The sequence below is a fragment of the Stylophora pistillata genome, chromosome 13, assembly GCF_964205215.1.
Source record: "Stylophora pistillata chromosome 13, jaStyPist1.2, whole genome shotgun sequence".
Taxonomy (NCBI): domain Eukaryota; kingdom Metazoa; phylum Cnidaria; class Anthozoa; order Scleractinia; family Pocilloporidae; genus Stylophora; species Stylophora pistillata.
Window position 1 is genome coordinate 1,056,405 of NC_142531.1, and position 23,596 is coordinate 1,080,000.

Sequence of the window (23,596 nt, forward strand, 5' to 3'; positions counted from 1 at the left end):
GTTATATGAACACCTAATTACTGCAGAGTAGCATGAAGTTATAATGTGTACATATTGAGATAAACTTAAAGTGCACCTAAACCCCAAAATTTTTTTTCGCTTAACGAAATAAACTTATTTTTTGGAGTATTTCTGTGCAAAAATTTTTTAATTTGCTTAAATCTTAAATTTTCTGTGCCTAGTCAAAATATGGAAAATCGGCCGCCATCTTGCCCCACGACCGAGTTTAAAGAGGAATGGCTCTAGCGGATAATGTGACGTCAAATCGAGAACACGAAAGTCTGCTTTTCACACATTTTCACTTGTTTGGGAAGGTTGTGGTTGATATTGTCCGAAATATGCCAACCAGGTGTGTTGTATGAGGAATGTATGAAGCGTTATACCCTTTTGCAAATTTCGCACGTTGCTACATTCTTCTACAACACACTTAGTCGGCATATTTTCGGACAAAATCGACTACAACCTTCCCAAACAAGCGAAAATGCGTGAAATGCAGACTTTCGTGTTCTCAATTTGACGTCACATTACCCGCTAGAGCCATTCCTCTTTAAACTCGGCCATGGGGCAAGATGGCAGCCAATTTTCCGTATTTTGACTGGGCACAGACAATTGAAGATTTGAGCAAATAAAAAAATGTTTGCACAGAAATACTCCAAAAAATACGCTTATTTCGTTAAGTGAAAAAAAATTTTTGGGTTTAGGTGCACTTTGACATACAAACCATTAATCTCAAATTTAGGGCCACCTCTCAAATAAACTCAGTTCCATTTTGATAAGCACCCCTCCTATTGGCAGTAATTTACAATAGGCACCCCACCTCCAATGAGCTCCTCCTCTCCTTTTCTTCCATTTTTGCAGAAAAGTAATGAGACTTCAAAGGAGGTTTGCATCTGCCCATGTTTTCAAATAAGACATGTGATAAAAATTACTTGTGCCCACACATGATTGCCCCAGTATATTATTATATTAAGTTTAGAAATTAATAAAGAGTACCAGTTAAATTGCAAGTAGTAGTTAGGATCAGCTCTGTCTATTAACATACAACTTGCTGCTGTTTTGAAAACAACTGGAAACATTTTGATATAACCCCATACTATTTCTGAATACTAAGTCCCATTCCCACTGGTAATCTGTTCTTGCCACAGGTTTTTCTTTTCTTTCTTTCTTTTTTTGGTAAAAAAACTACATGCATGATATAGTATGGGGATTATGTAGAGATCTTGTCAACAACCACACGTATCTCTTTTCCTATACTTTTGGGTAGAAAGCACTTTAACACTGCTAGTTTTTAGTATGCTGTTGGGACTCATCTAGTTTAATAATTGAGCTAAGACTAGGATTTGGAGGCTTAGTGTAGCAGAGTGTCACAATTCATGATGACAGGTGCATAGGTTTGACTCTTGTCAGCTGGTATTTCTGAGAACATTTTCCTGAGTGAAATATGTACTCAAAAGACATGTTAATATTAAATAGTACCATTTGTGATTCATCATTAACAAATCCCTCCTAATATCTTGGCTGGGCCTTTCAACAAGTTGGGTCTTTTGCTCTGTCAGGGACATGTCAAAGGTGAGAAATGTTTAACAGTCCACAAGACCTGGTTTTCCTGAACTGACCAGATTTTGATGCAACTTTGTTATATTTTCCTAAGCACCTTGCAGAGGACGTGGCTCAGACAAAGGACAAGTTTTATCAAAGTCAAAAGAATGTTGGACGAGGTGAGATGCAGCTGGTCTGAGTTTGCGTAAGTAAGGTCTATAATTTGAGAGACAAAAAGAACCACAAAGGAGAAATGGATAGAGGAAATATTTGGATTCTCTTCCAGAAAATATAAAACAAACTTACACTATTACTAGGAACTGTGACATCTTAGTTGCAAATGTAAATTGTTCTTGTGTTTGTGCTTGTGTTTTTTGTTTTGTTTTTGTTTACTTGTTTATTTTTATCTTAATGGATGCAGTTAATTCCCGTGGTATGAGAGTGTTGATAAAAACTCTCCTTTGGACGATCCACTCCAGCTGTATGTGCTTGATATAAGGTCGTTTTACCAAAAAGTGCGGAAAAAAAAAGAACACTGAAAAATATTTAAGGACCATCCAGTATGGATATCTTATTACTGAGCAGTGTTTCGTAGCCTTGATAAAGAAGTATAGTCAGAACTCACCTTTGCTTTGGAAAAAAATTTTTTTATTTGAATTGAGGCATCCAAACCATGTTGCTGATCGTTCTTTCTCCTCAGCAGTGTCCAGCAGTATTTAATTGACTCGGAAGCGGGAATGATCTGAGTTTGGGTGAAGGTGGGGGCAGAGTTCTACGTCAATGGCTAACTTCCTTCCAAATCTTAGTGTTTTGTTAATTTTTTTTCCACGTCTCATTGATTATTAGCTAGGCACTTAATATCGTCATAAGATTAAACAAAAGTTGACGAAGCAATCTCCGATTGTTTTCGGTCGGGAAAGTGATTAGAATTACAAACCATTTTAAAAACATAAATATTCATAATGCAGATCGCTTGCTCGTGGAAAGACTTAAAGAGTTGTACTAATAAATGTCTGGGGCCAGGAAACCCATAATGTTTCAACCCAAATACTTTGGACATCGTCAGATCTGTCAAGGCCGGAGAGGTTTTCCTCGAGGTTGCCGAAGCGAGTGGTTTGAATTGAATTTGAGAACGAAGAGGGATGGATGAATGAATGTCATTTTGTCACGACTTTTCTCAAGGTGAATAACCTTTGTATATATTCATTTTGAATTTAAATGCAATGTTCGTGTTTCTAGTTTTTGCTCTCGTAAAACTAATTCTTAGAGTCAAATCTTAAAAGGAAAGGCGTCTAACACACAGTGCAGAAAAACGACAAATATTTAGTCGTAGCCGCCATGACAGTTCTGGAGGAGCCACGTGACTGTTAGAACAGCAGTGAGAAATGCGTACTTAATGTTCTGATCGCTTAATGACTCGTGTATTCATAATTCTGTACTTTTTATTCTTATTCTGGATATGCAGAGTTAATAGAGGGAACTGGTTATGAAAGCCGGCGAACTTCAAACGATAAGAACAATTGGAGCCCTCTGAGGTTGAAGGGTTCCCTCTATAAACTCTGGTATACGGTTTCTTTGATATTGGTATTTCTCCAAGACAGCGATATGGGATGAAAAAATCTTGAAATCAAGTACTGTAACGGATGAAAGAGGAAAGGATGACATCCATAAAGGTTAGCTCTTTAGTTAACTCGGTCAAGGTTGTAACAACTATCGCTGAATTTAGAGAATTTGAGCGATTTAAAGCTAACCAAAATTATAAATGATAGAAAGTGCAAAAACAAAAAAAGAAAAGAAATATATTTCTTTTGTCTCTGATTTTCTTGCTGTCTATCTGATTAATAGGCCAGGTTTTTTCTATTCGAGGGTGGTCAAAACAAGATTTCGGAAACCTGTAGTACGTCGTGTCGCCAAGCAACGGTTTCACGAAAAATGATTTATTGAATCGTTTATGAAAGTGTCATTCACATTTTCACGAGCAGTGTTTTACATTTATAAGGTGCGACCAGAAGCTCGATTCTTTGAGGTTTTTTGAAATTTTTTTTAAATGCGAATTATAAACAGCAGTTGTTTGTGGCTTGAATTTACATTGAAGAAGCAAGCGGTAGGAAATATAATATTAAATAACAGTTGATACTCAATTTACACAAGTATTCTTTACATGTTTGTTATTTACATACCAGTATGATGATCTCAGAGAAATTATAATCACTAAAAGGGAAAGAGAAATTGCTTGCGAACATTTCGATTTATTTCTCAAGTTACTGTAGCGAACTTACTCCTTCAGTTCAATACTTGAACGCAATTAGGAAAAAGCGAGAAAGTAAAATCAGAAAACATTCATCTGCTATCATTTTGAATCGGTAAATCGACGGTACGTTAACGTCTCGGCTTTGTAGAGCGGCTCAACACTGAAGGATTAAATACTGATTTACAATTATTTTACTTTCACAGCATGGAAAACAACATGTTGAAAATCTGGTCCATTTGTTAATGTATCCTTTCTTTTAATTTCTTGCAGACTGGTGCAAGAACCAAACAAAAAAAGGGTGTGATCCAAGTGAAATTCAGATGTAGCTCATTTTTCTCAAGAATACAGCGAGGTAGAGCCAAGTTATTCGTTAAAATCGACGACTTGAGGCTAGACGTAAGCGAATGTGATTTCGCGATTTTGTAGGAGTTTCAAAATTTTTTGTTGATAAATTATTCATGGCAGGGGCTGTTCAAAAGTTTCAAATTTTCCCGCCAAAAAACTTAAAAAAAAAAAATTGGCGCATGCGTAATATAAGCGCCTATATTTTTCTAATATTCATTCGGTAAGTAACATCTGTTCAAATGTAGCAAATTTTCTCGCCAAAGTCTTAGAAAAAAATACGGCGCCCAAAATACGCATGCGCTAGTTTTTTTTTTTTTTTTTTTTTAATCGCAGTCGTATTTTGTAAATATACTTTTCCTTGTTAATAAACCTCATCTTTATTTCTTTGTTGTCTGCTTGTATTGTTAATATACGCTCAATAAACCACAAAAGTTTCATATTCAACAAAGTATTTTATGTTTTAAATTCTTTACAATCACAGATCAATCGACTAATTAAAAAGGTGTCCAGGAAAATTATTCGTGTATATACTAAGACTTTTGGCGGGAAAATTTGGACCAATTTGCACAGAGTTTCCTCTGGCAAAATTGTAACCAGACTTCCGTTAAAATTTCCCGCCAAAATAAAATTAAACAGCATCTCGTGCAAAAGATTTAAAAGTAAACGCCAACTTTTCCTCTCAAACATCAAACAGTCTAGAAAATTCGGCTTCTTATCAATATTGACTATGTTTATCCCCAACTGTTTTTTTTTTTATAACTTCAGTGCTTTGCACGAGATGATGTGTGTGGAATTTGTAAACGAAAAAACATCATGGCAAGCTAAGGAAACAAGTCGTGAAAAATTTGGCTAATTTTGTCACTTTAAAAGTTTGTCTTTGAAACCAAACAATTTCTTTTTAATCCTATTGCTTGCCACGATGGTTTTTTGGTGTAAAAGATCTTAAAAATGAAGCCGTCAGTTTTCGAATGTAACACAGATACAGGTCAAAAAAGTAGACTTCAATTGAACGAAATAAGAATTGTTGGAGCATACTCCAAATTTAAAATAATTTAGGCTCGAAGGGCCTTGAACTTAAATTGGCGAACCAATTGAAAAAATAAAATCGTATTAAGTGTTGGAGCAAGCTCTTCAAATTTGATTTCAGCCGTGAAGGCCAACACATCTCACAATTAGCTCCAATGTCTTAAACCAAATTCGCGAAGTAATTTAAAAAATTAAATAAATCATCTGCCTCCAAGTTAACCACCTTAAATTTTTGCAACAAACTTTACTACAAACAGTTTTGCTTTATTGTAAGTATAAACTGAATTTCAAAACAAATTATAAGTTTGGGCAAGATTATTTGTTTGTGTATTCCTGTGTTACACCGAGTTACTGCACATAAGATCTTCCTTCCACTAAAACTAAGGAGTACGCACTTGAGCCTGTAATTAATTGATGTATGTGTCATTGACCCAGTGTGAGGTCAAGGTGGCTGGTTATTGGCCAAGTTCTTTTCTGCCATTTTTGATCCTAAGGAGGCTAATGTCCAGCCTTTTTGACCAAAGAAGCTTAACTGAATTAACTATTTTAAAACCAAATGCCTGGTCTGAAGAGGAACACGTCATTCACTTTTGCGAGTACGATTCACGTTACAAGGTTAACTGGATTACCCAAGAAGTTCGTAGTGAAGAAAGAACTGTATATAATCCAGCAAAAAGTTAACCATCGCGATATAGAGTTGCACAACTATATTCGCCTTTCACCGTGAGGACACAGTAAAACTCATCCTTTACTTGGGATATAATGAGTTCGTTCTTTGGTTGGTAAAAATCTTCGTGCTTTTTGTTCAGATTTCAAGATCACAAGAATGTATTTTTATTTGTCCCTAATTTCTTGTTTTTTAGTGATATCCTTCATCAATTGCAATGTGCTGGAGCATTTAACAAGAAAATCTAACAACTAATTTGGTTTGGCAAACTATTGAATGAAATAATTCTATTTGTATTTCTGATTCACACACTTGTCCGTAAAAATAACCCTGCCTTACCAAAATTTAAGAGAATGGTTTCTTCAATTTTTTTGTTTGTCCGGGAATACCACGAGACAATTATGCTCGTTCGTAACAGCTAACGCATAATTGCCAATAGTTGTTTTATTGTTTACCGGGCAAAAGATTGATTGGCATGCCTGCGTAGATTTTCGTCCAAAGTGCAAATTATTTTTCAACGTTTTGGGGAATAATTTTCTACTTAATCGAATGAAAGCTTCTCGAGATATGGTATAAAAACCTATACTCATTCGTCACTTTTTACTGGTTTATATACAGGTAGATTTCGATCTAATCAGTTTCTAGAAAAAGCTCTTGACCAGTCAGATTTTTAACGTAACATTTTCACTAATAACCAACCACAGTTGATTGCACAAAGTAGAAGTTCTTAGATGGCACTGTACAGTTTTTTCATTCATATATGGCGAAGAAATGTTTCTTTTTTTTTTTTTAACGAAATACTTAAATTTCGGGTCATCCTCGGTGTAAAAACCTGACGAGGTTTTCTTGTTTCATGAGGTATTGTTTTGCTGTACGCTATTGTTTATAATGTTTTGTTGTCTTTGTTTTACGTCACTCGTGAGCTTCACAGGTTTTTACACCGAGGATGAACCTAAATTTCAAGGTTAATTCAGTTCATGCCGAGATTCAATAGTTGTCAAATCAACATTTTTCGCCAACGTTTTCTCTTGGTAGCACTTTAAGTCGTTTGTAACGTGCTGATAGTCGCAGCCTTTTCTTTGTGTTACCAAGCTTTTGAAAGTCAATTGCTGAAAAGAGCGCAATGTTGAACACTGATTAACGTACCAGTCAATAGTGGGGTTTGAAAGTCGGCGCTGTTCAGAAGTGCGCTTTTTGAAATACATAATACATAATACATAATAAATACATAATACAGGCAAAATTTACATTTTATATTTCAATTGGTCTTTGTACGAGGTCTTTTGTTCGAGTGCCACCTTAACAAATATCAACTTTGTGCAACGTCGACTGGGGTATAATGGCAATACAAACTGTTAAGCAAACCAAAAAGGCGAGTAGTACTTCGAAATCAACGATTTCCAGTTTCAGCTAAGCTCTGTGGCCAAGTTTAAATAAATTTTAAGTCATTACTTTAGTTATTTCAACGAATTGAGATGATCTGAGATGAACTTAACCAAATAATAGCTTGTAGTTCAAATAAATCATGAGATTGTACAAGGTTTTCAGAACAATTCGCATCATTACGAACTATTTCAAAAATGGTGGCCAATTGAAAACTTTACACTTACCAGGTAACCAGTTTTATCCATTCCAATACTCGAGAGAATGAGGACTTCGCACAATACTTTTACCGTCCAAAGAGCCACCATTTTTGCTACTCTTACTCAATAATTTAAAATTCTTATCTTTGCTGTATCCCACTAATAATCTAGTCATTCCAGTGAATCCTCGTGACCAGACTCTTTGTCTTTCCATCCTTTTGACAAATTTCTTCTGAAAATAGAAATCATGAATGTGATCAAGTAATGCTTACTGTCTCAGAACGAAGACGCACAATCTTAAGACCCTAATTTCTATATAATACGTACCCACTATGTACAGTAATAGATAAAAAGGGAGACACCGAGACTTTCGAAATGTAATGTTCAATGAAACAAAGGTTACCAAGTTATTTGCAGAAGAGTCGTCACATGTGCCGTGACAACATTCAACACTACTGAGCTATCTGAAGAAATTTAACACAACATTTTGCTGAAGGAATACTCACTTTGTGTTGTTAGTAACACGAGAGTGCTTCTATTACTTTTCTGAATGATCTAACGTCTTCTTTTCAGAATTTTGAAAGGCACATCTTCACTCGTCGACGAACAGCGTGTTTGCTGAAAATTCTACAATTCCTGATGAATATGGATTAGCAGTTTCAACCAATAATTGACTGATACGTCTCTGAATTGGTGCGGAGTTTTGTTTGCACGCTTTAGAGCCAATTGAGAATCAAGAGGAATGAGATACATTGTGTGAGAGGAATTGGCATGTGAGAGGAAGAAAAATCAGCATTTACTGAACAGTAGAAATTATTCTGTACGAGGAAAGAATTTTGGAATGCAAAAAAAAAAAAAAAAAAAGACCATTGAATAAATTCACCAGTAAGCGTTGTAATATTCAAACTGTGAAAAGTTATTTTGACAGGATTTCCTTTTAACTCCATACTATGCATTTTGCGCACATCAAGTTTTATTAATAACATAAACGAAGGGGCTGATGCTTCGCCTTAGAATAGTATGGGGTTACACAGAATTTTTTCATTTATTTCAAAAGCATATTGAGACATCAAAGACTTGTTATCAGCATGGAGAAAAATATGATGTGAAATTCAAGAAAATAAAATCCAAAACGACAAGATTCCCCGCGCCAGGGTTTGAACCCTAACCACGGACCGCAACAGGGTGCAGTCAGATGTTCTACCCACTGAACTACGGGGAACTTGTCTATACAAAAGACTAAAGTTTAAACTCATCGTTTAAGTGTCCTATGCACTGCAAAGATCAACTCTAGAAACAGGCGCTATTCCATAGGACGACAAGAGTCTCCTTTACAACGATTTGCAATTGTCTCAATTACTAAGAAAAAGTTCTGTCCACTTCATGATTTGTTGTTTCTATTGAGGACAAGACGATCTTAGATCGTAAGTCGGGCTACAAGGAGGCATGCTGTTATGAGTGTTGACCATTCATGGTGCACAGTGGTTGTAAAATGAAATACTAAGAGGTACCAAGGTTCTGGTTTGTGGGCGTGGCGTAAAATTTTTTTCCACCCCCAGTACCCTAAAAGGTATTAGAGAAGCTGCTGCTGTGGAGTTCGAGGCTGAACAGCCCAAGAATTCTTTAATCCAGACATTAATAGTTGAGATTGTCTCACTCTCATGCTGTTGTCTAATTTTGAATTGGATTGTGTTTATAGAACTTATCTGTTGCAATCTTTTCTTTTTCGGAGCGGGCTCCAAATTGTCATAATCATATTTTCGTCTGTGCTTTTGCATAATGTGTTTGATTTGATGGAGGTCCATGTTAGATTAACAACAACAACAACAATTTATTTCGCATTAGGGTGGGGGATTACAAGGATTAAAAATTACTCAAGAAAAATAAAGAAAAAGAAAAACCTTACATAATTGACACTGCCCGCAAGTAGCACAGGCTAGTCGTGGCGGGCAGTGACAACAATTTGTTAAGAGTCTAAAGCAAATTATAAAGGAAAAGATCATTACAGCTTAAGTATAAGAATAAAAAGAAAAGAGAAAGAACAGCAGATAAATAAATGCACAAATGTAGAAAATAGTTAAATTAAATAAATTCATAAAAATAAGACAATATAAACATACAAAATTAGCTATTTCAGGCACAAGGAGCAATTGAGGCTTGAGAATTTTTATAGGGAGCGAATTTTTTGGAGAAGAGATGCCAAATCGATATAGTTATTCTCAACGGCCAGGATATTCAGAACTGTACTATGGATTTTTTCCTTAAACTGTTTATGAGTCAGATCACGTGTAGTGATACTCAGAGAATTCCACAGGACAGTTCCAAATCTAGCAACAGAATTTGCTAGAAAAAAATTGCATTTCGTAGTGAATAAAATCTGTTTTAAGTTTCTTTGTAACAATGTTAGAAATAAGCCGTACTAATGATGGTATACCACTTATTTTTATTTGTTGTGTTGCAGGTTCACAAGTATCTTCATAGATCAATAAGGAGAACATGTAATTTGCTCCGACTGTTTGTTGAAAAATACAAGTAATTCAGTAACTTGCAAGCCACAATGTATTTCCACTGCAGTTGTTGAAAATTAAGTTTTCCAATTTGTTTTTTGTATTGTTTAAACTACTGGATAACATCCCATAGCTTTGAGCTTTAAGTTGGAATGAGATCTCAACTCCACAAATATCAAGACCTGTGTATAAATCTGCCCTTTTTAGAAGCCTGTTGATGCCCATGTTATGATAGAATTCATTTCCTCGGTCAGTTATCCAACATAGGGTTCTGGAATTCCAATAACTACAAGACTTTGCTGCTGAGTAACACATTGCATAAAGCCCTACAACAGAGCATTGTTTACAAGAGCAGTTTTTGTTCTTCTCTAAAACTGTTCACTGCATTTATTTCACATGTACTAATCTGCACTCCTCTGAGTTCATAATTGTCAATTGGAGTGTATAGTCTGGAAATACTGTACTAAGCCCTGAATAGATGGTACTTCCAATAGTACACATGTACCTGAAGGATGGCTTCTACCATATTTGTCTCTTGCATGAGAATCACATATAACACCCATTATCAGTATGATAGATACTGACAACAATACATTCTTTTGTCACAATAAATGAAGAGTAATTTTGTGACAAGAGTGGTTCAAACGCCCTGTTAAAGACTTACTGTACTGATATCCCCTTCATTATTGGATCACAATAATGTAGATTACCAGTGTAGCTTTCACTTCAATTAAGCTAGTAATTTTTCTCAGACAAAGCAATCATTGATGGTAATTCTGTTTGCATAAAATACACCTGCCCTTGTGACAATGTTGAATACAATTAATTACCCATCTTCAAAATTTGTACCAGGTCTTTACAGGTATGCATTCCTTTTACCTAACTATAAATCAAAGCAATCAAACTCATAGCAACACATTGTTTTCCAGCATTTTCACCAAAGTACATAATATCACAATATAACTTGAATATATCAACAAAGTTGAAATGGTATATTGGCCACCGTTATGATTATAAAAGCTGACGTTTCGAGCGTTAGCCCTTTCGTCCAAGGCAGAAAATGGAGCTACGTTATTGGTGGGAACATGGCAACGAGAAAAACACGAATAAATTAGTGGAATGAAAAGCGTTCGTTGATACTTGTGGGATTTAGACTACCGGTTTGAAAGATGAGCTTTTGTTCAAGAGTTTTACGGCGTTCCGTGCTACCTAAGTGTAAGGAAAGACCGCAGATTGCCATATGTTGCTTAGAATGATTAGGTCAATTAAAATGTCTAGCGACTGGTTTCGATGCGTCCTTGTCATTCCTCTCCACGTCGCGATGGTGTTCTCGGAATCGGTCACCTAGTCTTCTACCTGTTTCGCCGATGTAAATCTTTTTGCAATAAGTGCAAGTTATGCAATCGATTTCATTGGCGGAGGTGCACGTGAAGTGATCGGTGATCTTAATGGATCGTTTGGGTCCCGATACTTTCTCAGTGTTGTGAATGAAAGGACACGTTTTGCATCGTGCACGAGCGCATTTAAAAGTGCCTGGTTGGTCATTAGTCTGAAAAGAACTTCTGACCAAAAAATTGCCTTTTTTTGTCGCGTTTGAATGAAATGAGCGGAGGCTGCGAAAAGATAGTGCTTGTCTCTGGATCGTTTTGAAGTAATTTAAAGTTTTTAAGAATGATAGATTTAACTGAGTGGTTGCGAGGGTGAAACGTGAGAGTGAATGGAACGCGGTAGGAATCTTCCTTTTGTGACGTTTGTAGTGCTGAATGTCGATCAATAAGTTGGGCGCGGTGATAACCCGCTTGAACGACAGAATCAGGATAACCACGTTTATCGAAAAACTGGCACATTGACTCTGATTTGTGGTGGAAATCAGAGTTATCACTACATAAACGACGAAGTCTTAGAAACGGAGAAAAAGGAATGGAATTCTTAACGTGAGATGGATGCGGAGACGAATACAACAAGTAATTAAATAATTTGGATATATCAACAAAGTTGAAATGGTAAATTGGCCACCGTAACGATTACAAAAGCTGACGTTTTGAGCGTTAGCCCTTCGTCGGAGCTAATTATGCGAGTCTGTAGGTTTGTAATACACACTAGTGCATAAACCGTTGCCTTCAATTGAAACTTTGATGTCTAAAAAGGATAAAGAATTGTCAGAAATTTCCAAGGTGTATTTCAGAGCCGGGTAAAAAGAATTGACTGCGGTTATGACTTAAGTCAGCTTCTCTCTGGTAGAGGAGGTGGCACCTATACAGTCGTCGGTGTAGCGACAGTAGAGTTCAGGTTTGGAGCCGTTGTCTTGGCTGAAAAATTTGTGTTCGACAAAACCTACAAAAAGATTGGCATAGCTAGGTCCCATTTTGGTACCCATGGCTACACCATTGGTTTGTTTGAAAAAGTTGTTCCCGAATGAAAAACAATTGAGTGTGAGCACTAGTTCGGCTAAGCGTAGTGGTGTTTCAGATTTAGGTTCCTTAACAGTATGTTGATAAAAAAAAAATGTTTAAGGGCCAGAAGACCTTCGCCATTAGGAATAACAGTGTAAAGAGACGTAATATCCATGGTGAAAAGAAGTTTGTTTTGGCCAAGGAAATTAAAGTCGCGAAAAATTTGAAGAGCGTGTTGGCTGTCTTTAACGTTATATGATGGTAAAGTTTTGACGATGGGAGCCATAGTTTTGTCTAAATAGCTGGAGATAAGTTCGGTAGGGCAACTGCAAGCCAGGACAATGGGCCGACCTGGGTTGTTAGGTTTGTGAATTTCAGGTAAAAAGTAAATACAAGAAGTTCTAGGAGTGGTTATGATGAGATTTTTTGCTTTGGTCGGCAATTCTTGTTTAGTTATGAGTTGGTTGATCGTACTCTTGACGGTGTTTTGATTGTTGGCAGTGCGGTCTTTGTCGACCTTTTGATAAAAAGAGGTGTCAGAAAGTTGCCGCAAAGCTTCTTTTTGGTAGAGGTCGGTGCGCCAAACAACGACTGAGCCGCCGGCCGTTTTTGTGTTTTCTAAGACTTTTTAGAGCCGACCACTCTTCACAAGCGAGATTGGAAAATTTGGTAATACGATTGAAATTAAGTTTGTTGATATCGTGGCGACATTTTTTGATTAAAAAGTCTAATGATGCGAACTGGCCCTCTGGGGGAGTCCATTTAGACTTTCGAGTCTGAAGTGTTTCGAAAGTGTCTTTGTTCGAGGTGTTAGAATCATCCTCTTTGTCGTGAAAAAAGGCTTTTAATTGAACGCGGCGAAGAAATTTTTCTATGTCTTGTTTAATTGAGAATTCGTCCGTTGTTTTAGAAATGGGAACGAAAGGTCGGATTTTTCTGAATCGGAAAGTGAGAGGTTTTCTGGAAAGGTAACTACAGTTTTGAGTTTTTCTACAGTTTTATTTTTTTTCCTACTATATGGTGCCTTGATTGTTTAAGTAGGATCAATACCATGGATAGGAGGCCCAGCATTTGTTTCGATGTCATTACACAGATTCAGTGTAGCACAGTGACCTGTGTGGCTTGCATTCTTGTACTTGATAATGTATTACAGCCATACAAAAATGGATATTTGCCCAAACACTCTCTACAACTCGACAATTTTCGATTCAGTGTTGACCACGTAAAATGCCATTTCTTTCTCATCTTGTGTACAAACTTGATACTGTCATTATTGCTCCTTGTTCTAAGTCTGCATTTGATGTAACCATACATTTTTGATGAGACAGGAATGTTTTTAAGAATTTGCCTGCACACCAATTTCTTAATTTTTTTTGTTTTTATGTGAGAGCTTTACTAGTTTTTTTAAGAGGTATTCTGCTGGGCTCACAATCAAATCATCTTTGCAAATGGTACTCACCATTGTTAATATTACAATGATTAACAAACATCACTTAACAAGACCTGAATTCCTTTGCATATTTTATTTATTTTGCAACATCATTTTTTGTAGACACAACGCTGATTTGTCTCATTTTTGTTGTATAAATGACGTTACTTTGTCTCATACATCATAACATTTATTTGACACCACAGTATTTGGTACCAAACAAACATTCCGGCACAACAATATGCAAATTTATTACATCGCTCACAACGCCTGTGGGCAATATGAAGCGAATCCGGTGTTCTGATTGGCTACGCGAGGGAGCAAGATGGGCTCAGGAATGCCTGCATTGATCCCGCGCATGAAAAAAATAGAATTAGAGCAAAAAAAGAGCTCCCGGCCATCATAACCTCACGCTTGGTTAATAACGCATATATAATATACGCACAAAAGCGACAAAACTAATGGAACGAATAGGAAAATAACAGCTGAAAATGTACTCACGATAGAGGTCACATAAATATAACAATTACGTTTACCGTCACTCTAATGAAAGACCAACATGGCATCTCTGTTGTCGTTTCCTAGAGTCTGATTACGAGGCACCTTGTCTTTATCAGCAAATCTTCTCCTGTCACTCTCTCGACACTTTCTGTCCACTGATAACTCATTTGATTTCTAGTTTGATGCTAGTGAGACCTTCGCTTTTGATTCTTTTGCTATTTTGAGTTCGCGGAACGACCCGTTTCGAAGTATACGCTCGAACGGTGTGCGGGCCTATGTTTGAGCGTAGAAAAGATGATGCCATAACATATTCAACGTGTCCGCCATCTTCGACATCGTGGAAAGAAAGCTGCGCCCTGAGTACGTGTCTGCGGTATTCCCCATTGCACGTGACTGTGCTTTGGAGAAACCCGAGGTTAAACCTGTAGTCATCCTCGGAGACCCAGGGGCAGTGAGTCCATTTCAAGTTAAGGGCAGAAGAGCCCCTGGGGACATTGTCTTACAAGATTAGTTCCAAACGGTCGCAGTCGTTCTGGCATCTGATTGGTGCCAGAAAATCTTTGTGTTTTTCTGCCCAACCAGAGTGAAGTGTCATTTGGAGTCCTTTCGTGTGTTTTAACACGCACATATTCAACAAGCTCTGTTGCTCGCTATGTTTGTTTGGGCCGTGCGACGAAGCTTTGCCCGAGGTGAAAAGTTTCAGTCTCAGCACACAGTGTAAGAGAAATCGATCAGATTGTCCGCGAAATCTTACCGGAAATTCTACTGAATACTTTCGTAGGTATCACAAGAGAACGAGTTTTAAAAGTTTGCGAGGTTCGTATAAAACATAATGGTTGCAAGCATTGACATGTCACTTTAAACGTTAGATGAGATGTAAATAAACAATTTTTAAAAATCGAGTTTCCAGATGGGATTTGAATCCACGACCCTCCGTGATCTAGTCGGATGCTCTAACCACTGAGCTACAGGAGACTCTATGGTGAGTAAGGGTCAATTAGTGGGTATTGACTGGAACCGCATCGCGCGGCTACACAGCCAAGCATTAGCTAGCGCATAGAAGCTCACTAACAGCATCACGCTGTCACACTAAAGCATCACATGCATTAAAGCATCACATGCAGCCAACCAGCCTCCAAAGTGAGCATGTAAAGATGAAAATAAACAATTTTTAAAAATCGAGTTTCCAGATGAGATGTAAGCTTAAAATCTTTTTAGAACTTTTGTACAATTTGTTGTGACTGAAACTTTTCCAATCTCGTCAAGTTAATTCGTCGCACGGGCCACGCAGGTATGTTAACCAACTGGCACTTACGCTTACGTAGCTTTCTGTGCGCGCCAAATTCTAATCGTTGCTCTGTAGTAAAGTCTTTACAATATGGCCAAAGTTGCAGAGAACGTTAAGTACGTGGACGACCTCCAGCAAGCGCTTAAAGAAAGCTTAGCTGTGTTTCCGGTTAGCTAATTAAATCTGAATAAAAACTAATCAGATGTTAGCCTAAATCTTTCAAGATTTTTTGTATGATTTTCTGTCACTGAAACTTTTCCAATCCCGTGAAGCTATTTCGTCGCACGGGCCACGCAGGTATGTCGAGCAACTGGCGCTTACGGAACTTTTTGTGCACGCCCGGCCAAAATCTCATCAAATCTTCGCTTGAAAAATTAAAGAGAAAAGCTAAACGTGGAAAGTTTTGTTTATTAGATGTGGGTAGATAACCCTGTACTAAGCTGACATTTACAATAAAGCAAGCCCGCCCTTTCCATCCAATATTTCTTGGTCTTTGGTTTTGTTTTCCCCAATGAAAGCAGCATCGATTCCCAATGATCAAAGGTAATTAACTTGGTCTTCAACAATCGACAAAAGTGGTGAAATGACAATGACCAAGGGACTAGAAGAGAATCCGTGACCTTTCGAGCTCAAGAATTTGAACACTCAACGCAGCAGTTGAAAGATTAAACTTTTTCCAAACCCCTTCGGTAACTGTCCGAAAACATATCTCCTTTCCACGATGTTCTCGATGATTAGTTTTTATTCAGCTTTTAATTAGCTAACCGGAAACACAGCTAAGCTTTCTTTAAGCGCTTGCTGGAGGTCGTCCACGTACTTAACGTTCTCTGCAACTTTGGCCATATTGTAAAGACTTTACTACAAAGCAACGATTAGAATTTGGCGCGCACAGAAAGCTACGTAAGCGTAAGTGCCAGTTGGTTGACATACCTGCGTGGCCCGTGCGACGAATTAACTTGACGGGATTGGAAAAGTTTCAGTCACAACAAATTGTACAAAAGTTCTAAAAAGATTTAAGCTTACATCTCATCTAACGTTTAAAGCGACATATCAATGCTTCCAACCATTATGTTTTAGACGAACCTTGCAAACTTTTAAACTCGTTCTCTTGTGATGCCTGCGAAAGTATTCAGTTGAATTTCCGGTAAGATTTCGCGGACAATCTGATCGATTTCTCTTACATTGTGTGCTGAGACTGAAACTTTTCACCTCGGGCAAAGCTTCGTCGCACGGCCCAAACAAACATAGCGAACAAAGCTTGTTGAATATGTGCGTGTTACACTAAAACACACGAAAGGACTCCAAACGACACTTCACTCTGATTGGGCAGAAAAACACAAAGATTTTCTGGCACTAATCAGATGCCAGAACGACTGCGACCGTTTGGAACTAATCTTGTAAGACAATGTCCCCAGGGGCTCTTCTGCCCTTAAGTTGAAATGGACTCACAGCCCCTGGGTCTCCGAGGATGATCTATAGTCGGTCGCCCGACTAATAACCTATTTTCTTTTGTTACGTAAACAAAAAGTTTTTTCTGATGCATCACCTGAATCTCCCATCTTGAGCAAAAGCGTGCAATCAATTTGACGATGAATGATATGTGCATCAGTAATAGTAACCAAAGTAATAGTAATCAAAGTTTAATGTCTTTACGTGGGGCATGGCTACCCATATTGCCCGAGCCAGAGGATCATGTATGAAACGCAAGACAACAACCCACCCATCCCACCCCAGGGAGGACATCCAACACACAGCAATCTCGTGCGTGAGAAATTAATCTCTCCGTATCCCTAACTGCAAGAGACGGGACCTCCATTTATTCTTCGCTATCTGAGAAGACTAGAATATCTAAACCATTTCTTGATGTTATAGAAAGGCAACATATTCTTCTCAATTATTTTAAGACCTTGAGTGTTGGTCCGGGCGGGACCATTATATAAAGATATCAAAGACTGATTATCAACAAGGTAAAAAATATAATGAGAAAAGACAAAAAAAGAGAAACAAAAATGACAAAATTCCCCGCGCCAGGGATTGAACCCTGACTACGGATCGCAACCGACATGGTGAAGTCAGATGCTCTATTCACTGAGCTGAATTTTAAAATCATATTTTAGGTGTACTGGGCACTGCAAAGATCGAGCCTAGAAACATTCCATGGGACGCCAAGAGTCTCCTTTGCAATGGTTTGCAATTGACTCAATTAGTATGAAAAAATCTCTGTCCGCTAAGATTTGCTGTTTCTATTAAGGATTGCCTATTTTCCTTTATCATATAAATAAATTTGTTGTGAGGGCAAAAAAAGATTAATGATATGTATTAGTATCTAATGATAGGTGTCCTACACTGCAAAGATTAAGTTTAGAAACAGAGGCGCTACTTCCGCCATAAAACGACAAAAATCTCCTTTGCAATAGTTTGCAATTGACTCAATTAGTGAGAAGAACCCCTTTCAACCTAGATTTGCTATTTCTATTGGTGATTACCTATGTTCTTTCATTAGAGGTTCTCGGTGGGGTAGACAGATAGCTGTTAAACGCCGGCAAAAAAAAAAAAAAAACAGCTGTTAAACCTAAAAAGGGACAAATTTTAACCGTTATTCATAAAAAAGTTCACCGTAAAAAATTTGTGGCGATCACAATGGAAAGGTATTAACCGTTAGCCGTAAATTGGCAAAATTTCAACCGTTCGCCGTAAAAGCGAACACCCCTTGGAGACATTCTTATTACAGAAGTAATTTTTGTTGTGATGCTTCACTTTAATTTCACATCTTAAGCAAAAGTATGCAATCGATTCGATAATAAATGATATGTGTACTGAGGGCATCAAAGACTTATTATCAGCAAGGAAATAAATATGATGAGAACAACAAAACAAAACAAAAAACGACAAGATTCCCCGCGCCAGGGTTTGAACCCCCACCACGGACCGCAACAGGGTGCAGTCAGATGCTCTACCCACTAGGCTGCGAGGTACAATTTTAAGGTCATGTTTTAGAAGTCCTAACTACCACAAAGAACTAAGACTTTATTATACTAACTCAGCTCTTTTATTGCATTGAGGTCAAATTTATTTGTGTTGCGATGCATTTTTTCAGGTTCATGGTTTGGGAAAGGAGTAAACATGCAATTAATTGGAGATGAATGTTCGTTTATTTCCATAAAGAAACACTCAATATGCAAACAGACGTAAGACTATTTATCGGCGAGGTGGACTGGTGAAAAAACAAACAAATGTACAGAACAAACTAAAGCAAAGAAGAAACAAACAAACAAAATAGAAGACAATAAGGTAGAACTTGGCATAAACCTGTTGAAATCGCGTTTCAAAGGAAAAGGAGACCTGCAATAGACATTTATACTGTTTTATATTCTTTTGGATAATCGTAATGAAATTATATAATGATTATAATAATTTTTATATTTCATTAACATAATCACTATTATTAACATTATCACTGTTATCAAAAAAAGAATGAGGTGCACCTCATCCTCTTTTGTTTCAAAATAATAATCTTTATTCCAAAAGACATAGTAATCAAAGAAATGGATAATTTATCCGGGCTAAGATTATACCCAGCTGGTATCGCTTCCGTGGTTGGCCACTGATCTCACGTGCACGGCGGCTTAAAGTTCATGTTACCGTGGAGTCCATATCAAAGTCATTTCATAGAAGGGTTAACATTTGCTTTGACTTGCATCCAGACTCTCGCGGACATATTTCGCATGCGCGAATGACCAAAAGTTTTATGCGCAAACGATAAAAACAAACATGGCGGCCAGAGTAAAAAGAGAAATCAAAGCGCCGAAGCGATTAATCAACGAAGTAAACCCGTTAAAAGCTGTAGCTGACGAGGGCAGAATACCAAAGCGTCAAAAGGACAATCGCCTTTACGAAATCGAGTCGAAAGAGGTCGACAAAGAAGGCAAGCGAGTAAAAATACATTGTAACGGATTTAGTGATAAGTTTGACGAATGGAGGCCATATGATGGTGATAAATTTCCTATTATGCGGTTGGAACATAAATGTAAACCATCCATGGAATCCATAGACGATCGTTTGCATCTCTTCCAAGACCGCTTGTATCGGGAAGTGAAGCGAAAGCTATACTCTGGAAGGAAGGACGATCCAGAAATCAGGATTGAAATTTCTGTGGAGGAGGTCTTTGAAGTGAGTATTGCCACTGCTGCTCGTGCAAAAAGGGAAAGAAACAAGCAAGTCTATCGGATTTGTAATCACGACCTAGACAGCTTTTTGGGAGTCAAATGGGATGAACGGATTTTAAACGAAAATAGTGATTATACTTTTGTGACAGAAGGGGCAGTGAGATTTTGGATTACAGAAAGGAACCCTATAATAGAATACAAGCTCATAGGGGGCAAGTATGTGAGGTCAGAAATTGAAGATGACCGTCAACTTGTTTTTACTTTTGTTTGTGGAGATGGAAATAGACACCAGTACCTAACAAGGGATGACTGCTAAATTAAAGACTGAGTTAAATGCAATCACACAACTACAGTTATTGTTTTGATATATTTTATTATCAGTTTATAATCATTGTCAGTTAATTATTGAGATTGAGGGAATGAAAATATTTGTTCATACTAAATTCTAAAAGAGTTTTTGAATATCTTAACTACACATGGATATTACATTTATTTATATTTACTGTAATCAAGGCTGTTATAAGATAAATTTTTAACATGTCAACTAGGAAGCCTAGCCCTCAAAGTTACAGTCACTAGAAAGGAATTTACAAAGTACATCTCTGTGTCCATCTTCCATCAACTTTGATAAGATGTGCACAACAAACTGCAGTCTGGCATTCTTTACAGTTAGCTGAGCATGTCTTTATGGTGTGACCAAGACCTTCACAATTTCCACACTTATAACTTTTCTTTATTCTTTCCATGCCTGCTGCTTCTAGGAGCTGTATTCTATTTTTCTTCAAAAGAATCTGTTTTAAAGCAGAAATTCCCCTATGATTTGAGGATCTAAAATAATGTTTGGATGATATATCATTATATTTTTCCATTCCTTGTTGTGTAAAATAGGATATATTTTCATAGAGTCTTAAGAATTCAGGCACATGAGCATATAGTGCATGTATGTAAGGGGTAACATCTTTGGCTTGATACAAACATAGAAACTTATCAAACCATGAGTTGATCTTATTTGTTAACTGAGTAATAGCATCATCAGTTGTAAACTCAAGCTTCAGGTCTCCAATAATTTCCATAAAACTGGCCCATAGTTTTTCCATTTCTTTAGTTTCCTTAAAGTTGGGAAGGAGTGATTGGAAATTTATGCTTTGCATAACAAGCAACTTTTCTGGTCCGGTAAGGTCTCTATATTCTAATTTTTTAGAGTCTTTATTTACTCTCCAGTCAAAGGAAATTCCAATGTCCTTCAGAAACTTTTCATATCCAGCCATATGTTTATATTTCTCCCTTGTAAACCCACTAGGGAAAGTTTTCACTTTATCTATTGCATCTTCCCTGCGAAGTTGCTGTATGAGACGCTCAATCAAGTTGTCAGAAATCCTCAAAAATAAGTGAAGTGTGTCAATTATGACATGATCAATGGGAATAAAAGAAAATAAAGGCACTGATTTACAATTGAACTTTTTAGATTTTGCATTGGCAGTTATTTCTTCACATGATCTTGCACCAAGGGACCTGTCTGTGAGGGACCACTTCTTGCTGCAGTCAAACCTTTCATTCCTAGGACATTTGCACCAAATACAGGCATAGTCCTGATTTGCTGCACCCAAACCACACACACAAGCTAAGAACTTCCAGTCCCCTCCCAAAAAGTATTCAATGTCACATTTATAATCACCCACACATATTTGCTTTAGATTCTGCATTTCATCATTAAGATCTGCAAGGGTTGCCTTTAAATTATCATAGCTTTCAGTAGTTTTGATTATGGCAAGAATATAGTTGCCTTTTTCACTCATTGCAATATCTCTTTCATTTAATATTGTGTAAGTTAAATTAACAATTTTGAGCCTTTTCCCAATGTTGGTCCCATCCCCACTAATTTTAACTTTGATTTTAGTGTTAATGTTCAAAACTCCTTTCCCCTGAAGCCTGATTACTTGTTCCTCTAAACTTTCTTTAAAACTTAACTGGACTCCCTCGGCTTGGCCAGGTGTAGGTTGAAGATTCCATTTTGCATTAAGTTCTTTCAATTTCTTCTCCAGCTTATAGCTGTTTGGCATCTGTTTGGTTTTCATAGCCAGCTCATGCCAAGCCTCATTAGAAATGTTAAATTTATCTTTAATGTAGATCCACATATTAATTTCATCCAAATTTTCATCTGCCAGCTCCGTTGAGTCCTTGTCCTTTAGTGGCAGCTCGTTTTCATCAATTAAGGAAAATGTCTCGTACTGTTGAGTTTCGCCATTGAAAACTTCTACTTTTGTGGCAATAAAATCGTACAATCCAAGGAAGGATAATGTTGCCTGACAGTTTTCCTTCATCTGTTGTCGAAGACGTGACTGATGCTGTTTCGTATAATCGGTAAATTTTTTCTTTTTGGCCGGCCCTCTCTTTCCGTCTCTCTGCAGTTTCGCAATTTTACGCGCTAGAATCTTAAATTTTTTTTCGTATTTTTTTTCGTCCTTTTCTGCTTTGTTAAGCACTTGTTCGAGTTTCTCTTCTACCTTTAGCCTTTTCGCCTGTTCATCTGCAAGGGATGCTTCCAGCTTTCTCTTTTGTCCGCGCAAACCTCTGTTCTCCTCTTGTAGCTGACACGCTTCAATTTCATTATAGAATATCTTGAATGAGTACGTCTCTTTCTGCCACTTTTCTTTAAGCTTCTTAACATGGCGACCACCTTTTTGACCAGCTTTCCTCAACGCCGAGAGAAGAAGCGAAATTTTCTTCTTGAAGACATTTACGATACGATTGTTTAAGATTAAACCTTTCAGCGCAGACTCTTCAAAAATTCTTCTTATTCTCGCCGACCAAGCAGACTCAGTACTTAAGTCGTCGATTTTCCCCTCTAATTCTTTACAGACTGTATAGATGAGGTAGCTACCAAACAAGATAGAAAAGGATCTTTAACACAATGAATCTTCGAAGAAATACACGAAACTTGAATCTATACTTACTTGTTTATTTCGTACGTAAATGAAGGGACATCTCCGGATTCCGCTCCATCGAATTCCTGTTCTATCGCACTCGCGCTGTTTATAAAGGTTAGCAGCAGAAATAGAACCAAAGCGTTGATTTCAAGGCCCATTTGCCAGGCCGAAACTTTACCGCACCCTTATGAATTATACATCAAAATACGCGGAATTTATTATTCTTTTCGAATTTGGCGGTAACGCACACATTTGAGCATGCGTTGTACAAACCTCGGCCCAGAGTCTTTGCCTTGTCTCGAAAAAATGAAATCAAAACCTCTTAAAATAGCGCGAGTCAGCAACACAAAATATTTATTTGCCAGTACAAGATTATTGTTTGACGGTATAATTTGCACCTCTACGTAAAGCTTAACAATTTTGCTTTTATAATCTGGAGGTAACAGAACGACAACGTTCTTTAAGCGAAAGAGAGAGAGCAAAATCTTCCAAAATTCGCTGATTCTTTAGTCGGTCGCGTTACAGCGGGTGTCACGCGATATCCGATAGAGCCTTTTGTTAAGCGTGACTTTCATATGCTAGGTACCGCTTGGATCGTTTCAGGCAGCCTTGGCTTAATTCCCTAGGATGGCCACTGAAATTCCGTTAGCTATTCCTTTTAACCAACTGAAGCTAATTAGGTAAGATTTTGTGAACTCTTCAAGATATGGTTGGCGAAATGGTGCAAAATTCAGGAACGTTGTATACATTCACATTCACCAACATATTGATTCACATTCACGACTTATATTTTCTTTCACGAACAAAAATCGTCCACATTCAAGATCGCTAAATACATGCACATTAAAATTCATTCACATTCAGGAACACTCCATTCAACATTGTTATTTTCATTCAACGATGTCAATTTCATTCAACAGTTTTCATATTCATTCAGCAACTTCTGAGCAGCAACAGTTGCGCATTACGTCAAT

The 23,596-nt window shown here is 37.4% G+C and overlaps 1 protein-coding gene and 2 long non-coding RNA genes across 16 annotated transcripts in view; 2 read left to right on the forward strand and 1 right to left on the reverse strand.

Annotated features, from left to right (window-relative positions):
- The window catches only part of LOC111336963 (uncharacterized), an 18,671-nt gene extending 8,120 nt beyond the window's left edge, over positions 1-10,551 (forward strand). For 4 of the 14 annotated variants that reach the window (XR_015994364.1, XR_015994362.1, XR_015994363.1 and 1 more), the window contains 5 exons: positions 1,557-1,569; positions 1,652-1,718; positions 2,606-2,721; positions 3,005-3,212; positions 4,061-4,521. This is a non-coding gene — a long non-coding RNA (uncharacterized LOC111336963). Of the gene's footprint in view, positions 1-1,556; positions 1,570-1,651; positions 1,719-2,507; positions 2,722-3,004; positions 3,213-4,060; positions 4,522-7,984; positions 8,553-9,872 lie in introns of those variants that run through there. The other 10 variants (XR_015994371.1, XR_015994365.1, XR_015994366.1 and 7 more) reach the window with 10 other exon arrangements.
- A 2,457-nt stretch (positions 10,552-13,008) lies between these two features.
- LOC148717216 (uncharacterized) overlaps positions 13,009-23,596 on the forward strand; it is a 29,106-nt gene continuing 18,518 nt past the window's right edge. Inside the window, exon 1 of the long non-coding RNA XR_015994500.1 lies at positions 13,009-13,279. This is a non-coding gene — a long non-coding RNA (uncharacterized LOC148717216). The remainder of the gene's footprint in view (positions 13,280-23,596) is intronic.
- Positions 20,041-22,984, reverse strand: LOC148717217 (uncharacterized). Its single transcript, XM_088742671.1, has 2 exons — positions 22,650-22,984; positions 20,041-22,572 (listed from the first exon to the last, which is right to left on the reverse strand). Exons 1-2 carry the CDS (start codon positions 22,778-22,780, stop codon positions 20,283-20,285), a joined length of 2,421 nt encoding a protein of 806 aa, XP_088598797.1. The 5' UTR covers positions 22,781-22,984; the 3' UTR covers positions 20,041-20,282.

What these genes read in the sequence shown, in the direction of transcription:
- LOC148717217 (XM_088742671.1), bottom strand. Translation starts at nt 22,780, where the DNA reads ATGGGCCTTGAAATCAACGCTTTGGTTCTATTTCTGCTGCTAACCTTT. An exon ending in TTTACGTACGAAATAAACAA is followed by an intron (nt 22,573 to 22,649) that starts GTAAGTATAGAT and finishes CTTGTTTGGTAG; the next exon opens with CTACCTCATCTATACAGTCT.